Raw genomic sequence first — 12,083 nt, 5'->3', positions numbered from 1 at the left:
CCAAGAAAGGCCATCTAACTCAGGAACTTCACCTTCCTAAACAGACAACACAATGTAGAAGTTTCTTTTTCAGAAACTCCCAAAACTTTCACAAAAGCAACAGAAATACACAGGTGTATGTGAAAAAAAATAGTTATCCAACTGCTGCCCAAACCATTATCTTTAAGTCCACTGGTCCATGCAGACAGGAAAGGTGTACACTGCTGTCACACCTAAGAAGCTGCTACAGACCCAGATCTGCAGCCAACACCAGAAGCCACAGGAACCCCCAGGGACCCCTTCCACATCCCCACACTGATCCCACACTGTTCCCACCTGTTTGCTGGTCATTGCTAAATTCTGCTCAACTTTCAGCACCTCAGTGTCCCTCTGCTCCACTTCAAAAGCCTGAAGCAAGGTTCTTGCTCTTATCTTGGGCCAAGCCAAGCTGCTGTCCACCTGAGAGAAGCAGCAGTGCAACTCCTGCCTCATTCTAAGCAACTCCTCTTCTGAGAGTGAGAGGGGTAAACTTAGAAGTTGCCTGTTAAAAAGAAACAAGAGTCATTTGTTGTTCAGTGATTTAGGCAATATTGCATAAAATGTAAGAGACATGCACACAAACACTTTATTTATTCAGCAGTGATCATCCTTTTTTGGTCTATTCCATATACCAGTTGGTGATTCCACACACAGCAGCTCACTGCTCAGCACGTATAACATACCCTTAAGGATACCTTAAATTCTGCATCCAGAGCTTCCTGGACTATAAAATTTCATTTTCAAAGGAAAACAGCTTTTAAATATTTTAAAAATAAATTAATATTTTTAGCCCATTTCCTATGCATAGAATCCTTCCACCTCTTCAGACAATATAATCTCTGAACTTCAGCTGAAATCAAGATAAAAGCTTCCCATAAAGCCTCCCTGTGCTGTTTCTCAGCACTTAACAGTCACAGCTATGGAGAAGGAAAAAATAAAAATAAATCTCTCTTTATTATGTCACCCCTTCCATCAGCAGGTCACAAGGGTTCCAGCTGTTATTTGTAAAAAGGCTCTTTGCAGTCTGCAAAATGGAATATATTTTAAAAGTAATTTGAATTACTCAAAGTTCCCATTTTGTAGAAATAAGGAACTGATCATCAGGTCAAGCTGACTTAAAAAATGAAGCATGCTCAGTTCTGATTAACCATAGACTACATTCATCTTCCTACCTTGTTTATCTTATTTTCCTTTAAGATATTTCGCAAAAAATAATGTACCTTTATTTGTTTGGAAATTTTGTATTTAAAACATGAATGCATGTTTTTTAAAGAGTATTTTTCATTGAAAAATGTATTATACTGCATGTTTCATTAGTACTGATAGTTTTATTTAATGTGTACCAGGCCTATACTACCTCGTCATTTTACTAAAATATTTGAGTTTAGAAACACTTTTTTCTTTCTACTGATTCAGCATAGAACAGTTAATATACTTTTAATGCATGAGGTTTTTCCCTTCAAAAAACTGTTTGCTTTAAGACAAGACTACTCCAAATGATCATTTATAGTATCCTTAACCATTTGTCATCTTGTCTTAGACTCATGGAAGAAAACCCATGCTATAAATCCACGTATATAGATATATAAAGAGAGAGATGAAATAAAATACAGCAAATAGAGTTTTGCCATGTTTAAATTTAAACAGGACTTTAAGCATTAACAATCGTCATAAATATTTTGGACTAACCCATGGTCTCTTTGATAAGCAACAAAAATAAAAAATTATCATTCAAAATAATGTTTTACGAAAACTAGATAGCAGATGAGAACATAAACATGAGAGCTGGCATCTGTCATCAAAATACCATGACAGACAATACACTGAAAAAAGACAGTGACAGATTTTAAGAGGCTATTGATAGGACAGTTGTTGCTGCATTTTTTTGTGTATGTTTTCCTGTATTTTACTGAAAAAAAAAACCCGAACAGCTTACTGCTGCTTCAAATAAAGATAGCATCTAACAAATATGACAGGCACACCGCATGCTGGAACACAATTATTATGGAATTCTAAGTCAGAAATAGGAAAATCCTGCTGGGCCATACAATCTGCCATATCCTGCAGGTCTGCTCTCGGCAATGTGAACAAGAGATAGTTAAGACAAGCTAGAAAATACATATAAATGACTCACAGAAAAATATTTAAAATGCTGAATAAAATACAAAGCCTTTGAAATTAGAACCAAAACCAGAATTTTTTTCTTTAGCAAAGCAAATGTAATGGGTAAAGTTTCTTTTTATTTTCCTGTTACATGGTTTTACAACATGTGGGAGGAAAACTTACACAGATTCTATTGGGATAAAACTGCCTATACAAATCTACTTTGCCTTAAAGAGGAGGTATGAAGGAGCAACTTTTACCAGTGTCTTTTTTTTTTTTCCTCTTTTTTTTCTCCTTCCCTGTCCAATCTCTTGTGCCTGGTACATTTTATTCAGAGTCACACAGCTTATTATAGGTTTGCCTGTTCCAGCTGCTTCCCCTAAAGCTGCAATTTTATGTTTTCATGTTCCCATGTCTCTAACAATGTCTCTTATTAAATAGACATTGTATAGGAAATGTAGTACTGCAAATATTCAGGCAATCTAACAACCAGACATAAATGTACTTGAGAGATAAAAAGAAATGCTCACAAATATTCCCTGATCTCTCAGGGACCTTGCTGCCCACTGAGAGAGGCACAACCACTCCTGGTCACAGCCACGGGCTCTCCTTGTGCAAGGTCTCCCCACTGTGGCAAGGCCACCACCTGCTTTCTCACCCTCCCAGGGTCACACTGCAGCAGGCAGCAATGGCCTTAACACTTCCAGGGGTCAGAACTCCTCTCTGCAGCACTGCCTGTGCCATGATGGCTCAGGGCTTGCTGCCAGGGACACTCTGTCTGCAGGCCAGAACAGCCCAGTCTGACACATAGAGCCATAAGCTGGACATGCAGATACTGCACTGTGTACTTAGGGACTGTGTGGAAATACTGTGCCAAAGCTTAAAACAAACCTGATGAGTAAGGCTTGACTTGTGGCTAGAAGGATTATATTGAACTCAAACTTGGGGCCAATTAGGTCTGACAAACTAATTGGCATTTCCAAAGTGCAGGACTTCAAAGAACAGACTGAGAATAACAATGAAAGATGTATAAGTGATACCTCCCATGGAATGAATGGAAGTATAAAACCTTTATTTCATGTTTTTAGCTTCAAGACTGCTGCTTCCTGAATTTCCACTGCAGTGCTCACCCACTGGTACTGCATAGGCTGAGCTCTTGGAAAAAAAAAATCAATTCCTAAGTGCCCAACAGTGAACTCATCATTTAGAATTACAACTTGACAGGTGTGAAAGCTCCCAATTTTCTTCTAATTGCCATAGTAACTAAGAAAAGAGTGCAGAGATACTTGCATGAATATTGACTGTTCCCAGCTCCTTATTTTTTTTTGTTCTGAGATTCCTGTTTCCAGCTCTTGACTTAGTTTCTGCCTGGTGAGCTGAAGTAGCTCTTCAGCGGCCATGCTCTTGTCACGTTCTTCCCTCTCAAGCTGTGCTTGTTTAACCACCATCTCTTTTTTGTGCTCCTCCACAGCTTCTAGCAGGAACAACTTTGGTACATTGAGCTTGACCAGTTCTTGCACAAACACTCCACACTGAACACGTTTAAGCTCTTCAATGGCTTTCTCTCCTAGGCTAAATAGAAGCTCCTTCAGCTCTTCGCTGGCCTCATTGTCAAGCTTTTCAGTGAGTTCTTCAAATTCAATGGTGTGATCACTCAGAAGATTTTTCCAGTGTCTCAGATAGTGAGAGATTTCATTAGTAGTTTTGAAGGGGTCTCCTAGTGACAGCTGCTCCTTCTGATGCTCTTTCTGCTGATTCATTTACCAAAAGGAGGAACAAAGTTAAGAAAAAGGAACATCTCGAATTCTAGCTCCTTAAGTATGAATTTCATAGCAATGCAAAATTACATACTTTTGCTTTTCCACATTCTCAAAACTGCTTTTTAGTGCCCAGAAGCTTACCTATCCCTCAACAGATTGGCTTTGTGAGCACCTAAGGTGGTCGGTGATAGGTCTGTGATAACTGACTATTGTTAGATACAAGGGCTGTGAATTATCACATATGAACAACGTATATAATATGGACTGTTGCTAGATAAAAGAGTTAACATCTAAACAAATGCATCATCGTGTAGTTAAATATAATCTCAGCTATGTGAAGTTCAGTGATTTGGCAGTTTTCCAGAAGTGAATCTTGATCAGATAGCAAAGAAGGAAAAGAATTTTAAAAAATAATAATTAAAAAAAAAATTTTAAAAAAAAAAGTTGGGTGTTTTTTGATATTTTTTTTGTATTTTCCCCCTCTTGCAGTTTTATTGGAAAGCTAAACCAAAGCAACCTACACTGAGAATAAATATAACAATGTCACCATCACCAGGCCAGCTGTCTATGCTCACACTGCTCATCTGTTAGAGCACAAAGCAGTGAAACAGATCCTGCAAAACATAAGATCAACCTCACCTAACTTGGGTCATCTTAAGAACTACCACTTAATCCAAACTAGTTTTTCTTACATCTTTTAGGCAGAGAAAGGTAACTTTGAAGTATACCTTTGGACAACAACTCCCTGTCAGATCACCTGCAAGTCACCTTACATGATGAGATGACTTGTATCTTTTGGAGTTACCTTTGATTTTTAGATGGCTGAGATGACATGAGTTCTATCACAAGCAACCATAGGTAAAGCATTTTTTCAATAGTTTTGGTTTGTAGCTGATTTTTAACTGTGCTACTGAACTCACTCAGGTCACACACGGCCAGGAAAATCACAGAAAATGGCGACTCCAGAAATGGAGCGATCTCCTGAACCTGAGCTGGCTTTGCCTGTCTCCGTGTTACAGAAGCCTGTCATGACTCCCTTTGACACATTATACTAAGCAGAGGAGCTTCAAAAGTTTCTCCAGCTAAGATGAAGTTAAGTTACTTTCTAAAGGTTTTTCTAAAAGAACAGCTGTGAATTACTGTATGATTAATACAGAACACGGTAGTACACAGCTAAAACCAATTGGCACTTATTTTAAACCGTGCTCCTGGCAGTGTTGACCTCTGTTGTACGAACTACATTTTATTTTTCAATTAATTCAATTTCTAATTCATGATAAGCCCTTTGAAAATAAATACATTGAAAATAATTACCTTTTGCAGCATTTCCCGCCTTCGCTTGGTAATGAGTTTCTGGCAAAGCTTCTGCTTTTCTTGTTTTAAATCATGATCAAATTTCTGTTTAACAAAATTAATTTCAGTCTCAGCTCGGTCCAGCAGGATTCCCAAATGACTTTCAGGTAGATGACCTGCTCTGTAATAACAGTGTTTGAAGGCTGTTATCCCAAATTCTTAAGAGCAAAAGAATATCTGAGGCAATTAGCACCATAAAAATGCTCAGCAAAATAGACAGAATGATCTTTGTTTCTCTAGCAGTGACACTTGAGAGACTCAAACAAGGAAGGGGATAATTGAAGGACAATCTCAGAGATGAGCACAGAATTGAGGCAGTTTGTGAAGGTGTATGAAAAAGAAACGAGAAGAAGGATGGATGGATGGGAAGGATGGACAGGAAGGACAGGCAAGTGCAAAACCAATTACACATCAGTTTGTAATGTAAGTGATATTTAAATGAGACATTTTAAACCTTATATATTATGCATATTTGTTTTTTTTCATTCAATGACCCTGGAATGCCATTTTGTCTATCTTTTACAACTTCTCATCAAAAACAAAATTCTCTTTGAAGTATATAATCAAGTAAAAAGAACAAAAAAAATATTTTTACTAGACAAAGCAATCATATCCAAAAAAATTTATATTCATATTTCCTATTAAATTTACATCAGAAGAATTATAAAAATTTCAAAATAATAGTGAAATTCAATTATTTGAAACAGCAAATTGTCAGTCATAAGCCAACAGTGCTTTCAAGTTCAAGACTATGGTCTACCTCCAGTTGCTACAGTATTTAATGTCAAAGAGAAAACAAGATCTCAACAGTGCCTGCAACAGTTAAAAAAGTCTCCCTGACCACAAACTTAAACTGAATTTCAGAACTTACCTCCTATTACATCTACACTTCAAGTTCCCCAAATCTTTCTTACTCAACAGAAGAATAAAAGAACATCTTAATTCAGACCAAGCTGCTAGACATTTGTGAACTGTAATTTCTATTAAGCACAGAGGACCTACAAAATATGGTCTTGAAAAGGTCAATGTGAAACTTTGAATTGAAAACACCAATTCCTGACCTGAACCTGGATGTTATACAGATCTTCTAGTTTACCTACCCAGACCCCATTTTTTCAAAGACATGAACATTACAGAGCCAGGACTCAGATCAATCCAGGGCTTTCAAGGCTTCATTCCAGTGTGATACTTGGCCCAACTCCTAAATTAAAGTAGCATCTAAACATGCAAAAAAGACCTTCTCCAGAAAGGAGAGTCTTGTTTAGGTTTATTAGGATTTATTGCTACTGTGACAACTTAATTCCAACCAAAATCCTCAAAATAAGAGCTAAAATAAAGCAGAAGATTATCAAATTAGCTTGTTTGCACACACTGCACTGTAACCAGCCTGGCCAGATCCCATAATCCACACCTTCCCATCTTCTGCTCAAGAACCCACAACTATTTGAGAGAGCCGTGAAACATCACCCCTATATAATGTATGTGCTGGATAGAAACTCTAATGTGCTTTATCACAGTTGTGTCAACAAAAGAGATCCTCCTTTTGCAGAGCTTTTTCAAAGCCTATCTATTGTATTTCTTTAATCTGCAAAGAGGATTAAAATACCTTTCAGTATATTGAGGGTAACCCACCAAGCATCATTACTGGCCAGGTAATTTCTGCCTTGAAACCAATCAATGCTAAAATCCAGTGTTATGTCAAAAAACTCCAGCACAAAGTTTTTAGCCCATATTTGGTAACTCTAAGTCCTGCCCATCCTTTTTGACTGATCCCAAAGCAAAAGATATGTGAATAAAGGCAATTAATTCTGGTGAGGAAGTGAGGAAAGATAATTATCAAGATATTATTTTTAACACCTTCATCCTTTCTTGTACTGAAGAAATAAACTCAGGCTTCCTGCATCCAATTAAAATCCCTGTCCAGAGCAGTAAAAAGAGCCTGCAATAGAAAAAGACAGATGTGCTGGAACCACACAGCAAATGAAAGTTTAAGAAAAGTCATGCAACACAGAATGACAGGAAGATGATATATAGCTACCTATTTTAAGGATTAAAAAAAGGAGTCTACGGTATTTCAGCTGGTTTATTTAGAGATCCAGTATGCCCACAGCTAAAACCCCAGGTGATGCAGTATCCCACCACAGAAGCTGTTGTCAGTTTATGTGCCAACTTACATTAATCGGTGTTACGGTAATTCCTAAAAGGCTCAATCCTGGCAAGACACCTTTATTTCTGGTTTCATATAAATACAAATAAAAACGATTACAGTATTAGCAGTAAAAGATGTCCTAGTCTCAAAGGACTCAAAATAGAAATGCAAAACAAAAGGAGAGGATAAAGATAATGAGACAGTATAGACTGTATGATAAACTGCCTGGTCTCAGCATACCAGACATTTAATCACTGAAGAAATGTGCAGGCACATGTCTCTGAACAAAGAGAATTTTAATGAAGGACAATACTGTGGTAACACCAAGGATGTTTAAAGGGAGACCCTCCCAAAGGCAGTGAGCACCAAGGAAGGTACAGAGGTGAAATGTGTAGCCAACAGCAGCAATATCACAGGTCAATCAGAGAGAGACCTTGACTTCTCTGTATTGAATGAAAGCAAACAAATTAAGAAGCAAATACAGAATGAGAACACCGAAGAAGAAAGTAAGACTTTGTATTTGATGTTACAGAGAATCAGTGTTCTGGGATGCTGGACTTCAGCAAATGAAAATTGTTTCATGAACACTAGAGAAGGAAGAGGAGCATCACTAAAGCAAGAGAGGGAGAGATATGAAGCAGAAAGGCTGTACAGGCCTGAATGTACATGGAGGCTGAATTGCATCACTATACAGAAACTACACAGACAGAACTTGCAGGATTCTGCCCATGCCACTCCAGCTACACCAGGATTTCACCTGCTGAACTACATCTTTGTAATACATGTAAATAATTCAGGGCAATAAATGCCCTCCCTACACAGCAGAGTCCTACAAGCATAAAAGGTTTTAAGAGATGATTAGAAAACTTCATAGTGATGCATTACTGCTGACTTCCAGAAAAGTCCAGCCAAGAAACCATTGGAAAACTACTTTCTATGGACAAGGTCCATATAAATGGTGACTACTAAGAAGAACAAGACCAGCCTAAGGTGCTTGCTTCAATCTGTGACCACTTTAGAAACACAATACACAGGAAATTCTTGAGGTCTTAAAAAAACTTAAGTTTTGGGAGAAAGTTATAAAGGAGCTTGCAATTGTTTGTACCTAATGAGTCACAAGAACTGAAATCAATTTTTAAGAGACTGAAGAAGAAAGAAATTTCTTGTGAACAAGAAGATACGGCAAAAGAACACAATGTTTTACAGATGTTATAGTTCAAAAATTGTAAGAACCTTGCACTTCTGTTGATAGCAAGAACAACCCAAGATAAACACTGCCTCAAGTATTGCCCTTTTGCCCATTATTCTTTAAGAAAAAACATAAAGAACCTATGGGCCATCCCTCAAATCCATGATTACAGATTATATGTTAAATTCTCCTTTCCTGCTTTTTGGCACTGTAGTCCAGACTGATTTTCGAAAGGCAATGAGTACTCAAAAACCAGTCCCGACAAATGAGACATTTTAAATAAATACAGCTTGAAAACTCTGGCCGCTCTATTTAATTTAAAATGTTCACAGCCCTCCCTAGAACTGGTTTGGGTTTACTTTGCTTTTTATAACATTCATTTCTAGCCACACAGAATCCTTTTCATATTAATTTGAAGTTGCCTTGCTGTTTGATAAATTTTAAACATACTATTAAAGCTTCATTTTTAAAAGACTTCTCCCCTCAATATCTTTCTGCTGGTTTATCACTGCATCTATCTGTGGTTTATCTAATTTATATATTTTCTCTCCTTTCCATTTAAGTTTTGTATTTTAGAATTCCATTTATAGCAGTAAGTTTAAGGCACTCTATTATAAAGCTGGATAAAATAGATTTAGACAGAGCTGTATCTATATTTAGACAAGTTATTCAAAGATAAAGTGAAAAATAAGAGGACACTATGGGTACAAATTTAAAGTACTATTCACACCAGACTTATCTTGCCGCTCAAATTTTTAATGCCCCAATTTATAAACATTCCCAAAATCACTTTCTAGTTAGAAACTTAAGTACGAACCTACATTATGTAATTATGAATTTCTCATGAGTTATATTAGGCTATTTCAGATGGCCTGTAGAAAATAAAACACCAGTAAATACACTGAGATACTACATTCTGGAGTTTTATAATCACACCACCTAAAGAATGAATTATAAGAGTTTGGCCAACATTTGTCTGAGAGGAATTACTGCTGAAGCAGGTGTGGGAAGTTACTGGAGAATAACTGGTTCTAGACCCAGAAAGCCAAATGGGATTGATTCTGTTCAAATGACTATTGACCTGTGTAGCTTGTCCACAGACTACCAACCAATGCCTACTCTGAAAGTTTAATAGCAGAGTGCTAGAAAAATTAATTTTTCAACTTGGTAATAATGCTTGCTGCTTTTGGAAGTTTGGGGGGGGGTTTAGAAGATTTTTTTAATACATTTTAGGGCATGAGATCCATGAGGTCTTCGATTAACACTACACCTTTCCTTTCTGTTTTATAGTGGATTTGTTTTGTGACTGTTAGGTGCAATAACAGGCATTAAACAATGGGTGAAACCAATTTTTCCAGCTCGAGAAGTCCCCGTTGTTCACTGCAATGGTCACACAGCGAGGTTCTCACAAAGGCTTTTCACAAAACCACATATTCTATGAAAACATCTCAGACCTTATTATACAAATCCAAAGAGAGGCATGAAGTGATAGAAGGGAACTCTTTGTGAAAGATGTGTCTGAATTGTATTTCCTATTCCAGGACATTTTGTCTTTGAGCCACACAGCTGCAGACTTTAGCAAAACAGTGCAAGACCAGTGGAAGAAACTCTCTCCAACCAATGAATCCTGAGGCTAAACTCAGAGTGATTCAAGCTAAACTTAGGGTATGATTCCAATGAGGAAGAACACAGAACAATCAAAAAGAAAAGCAAGGAAAAGATACCAATAAAAGATATCAAGATAAATTATCTTGTCACATCAACAGATGAAATCTTTGGTAGCTTTTAACAGACTTCCTGCTTCCTAATATTAAATTACTTCTAAATTAACATTATGGAAGTAAAAACACACCATAAAGATCAGTGTCCATCTAGTTCTCTTAATGCACATTTCACATATTGTCAGTGACTGACATCAATACAGACATCTCAAATATACAAATAAAGCTGCATGCACAGGACCAACAGCAGCTGTGCTAGGTTGTTTCCCTGTACACTGACATATTTTGCTGCCCTGGCAGGATCCTCAGTAATGTCTCCATATGCCAAACTAACACGGTTCCCTGGGTAGCAGCACAATGTCTCTCTCAGTGCTCCTCACAGCCACACAATTTTAAATAACTACATCTCCGTGTGTCTGCTGAGTCACCATTTCTACCTCTCTACCTTGATTCTGAGTATCCTATCACAGACTACTCCATCAGCCTAGGTCTGGTATGATATCCCAAATAAATTAAATGCATGTATTACAACAGTCCATTTCCAGGTTTACTTTTTACTTCCCTGGCATCTACCTTTTAATTCCCTGCAACATGTGTATTTTCTTCAAGTCAAAATCCTCCAGTTACATTATTTATAAACTTAATCTACTTTCTTTAGAAAATATTCATGATTTCCAGCTCTAAAAGAGAAACTGTGCATCCAGTTCCTCAAACACCTTCAATCACAAGTGAATCAAAATTGTTCTTTACTGTTAAATTCAGATGTTTGTGTATAAAGCTCGTAGAAAAATGTCTTCACTGGTACATGTTGCAATGGACTCTGGCATGAGTTTTCACATGACTGGTGAGTGTATACACAAATAATGGATGTATAAAGACATTGAGAATCTTACATGAGTCTGGTTCCCACTGAACTCACAATTACAAACAGGTACTATATAAGAAATATGTTTCCAGCAATTCATTTCTGTGCTGTACAAAGTGGACACAGATAACAAAATCTCACCTTAGCACCTGCCAGGATTTAATTAACAAAGCAAATCTGTTACAAAATATTTTCTTAGAATTAACTAAAAGATAATATTTTTATGCAATTCTCCTATTAGGTAACACAGAAAAAAGACTTTTGAAGAGTCTGTTGTCTGTGAGATAAAGTGGTCAAATGGCTGACAAGGAGACAGTTGAGTTATTTACCTTTCTGTCTTATTAATGAGACTTGATATCTGGGCTGCTGCAGCATTTATAAGAGCAGAGACATGACAATCCCTTGACTGTATCTTACTTATAAGATATTCTCTGTAAGAAAATCTTTTATTCAGATGATATTTCTTGCAAGCTTGCAAAAAATCCATTAGCTCTTCAACATCACCCTACAGGAAAGAATGTGAACAAATGTGAACATTTCATTAGATGTAACATTAATTTCAGCTAACACCTGTGAGCATCAGACCAGATTATTTCATTAAGAGGGCAAAGCTAAAAAACTCCTACAAGTTTAAAACAATAAGCTGATATCAACTTAACTCTAATGATCACATCAAATGATTATGGTTATTTCAACAAAACAAAATAAATAACGCGCTGAGCTTTTGGCCTGATTAGCTCAATACTGTGTGCACCTTCCTGAACAGTTAGTGCACCTTCTGAGGGCCTTGAGTTAACAGGTCATTTGCTCAGGTATTCACAATTATATACACATGCAACCCTACCAGTGTTAGCAGAACTGTTCTTTACAATGTACTGTATGATTACATAAAGCGTCACATTTTCAGAGGTGTCTATAAGTTGTC

At 37.0% G+C, this 12,083-nt stretch overlaps 1 protein-coding gene across 4 annotated transcripts in view; it reads right to left on the bottom strand.

The window, feature by feature from the left end:
• EVC2 (EvC ciliary complex subunit 2) overlaps positions 1–12,083 on the bottom strand; it is a gene marked incomplete at its 5' end in the record, with an annotated part of 61,788 nt that overhangs the window by 12,929 nt on the left and 36,776 nt on the right. For 3 of the 4 annotated variants that reach the window (XM_083861406.1, XM_083861409.1, XM_083861408.1), the window contains 4 exons: positions 316–520; positions 3,412–3,872; positions 5,196–5,355; positions 11,488–11,663. In XM_083861406.1, coding sequence (XP_083717532.1) covers positions 316–520; positions 3,412–3,872; positions 5,196–5,355; positions 11,488–11,663 — 1,002 coding nt within the window. The remainder of the gene's footprint in view (positions 1–315; positions 521–3,411; positions 3,873–5,195; positions 5,356–11,487; positions 11,664–12,083) is intronic. The other variant, XM_083861407.1, reaches the window with a different exon arrangement.

This window comes from Zosterops lateralis (genome assembly GCF_965231275.1).
Source record: "Zosterops lateralis genome assembly, chromosome: 5".
In the NCBI taxonomy this organism is placed as follows: Eukaryota; Metazoa; Chordata; class Aves; order Passeriformes; family Zosteropidae; genus Zosterops; species Zosterops lateralis.
This window is presented reverse-complemented; position numbering and strand designations above follow the sequence as displayed.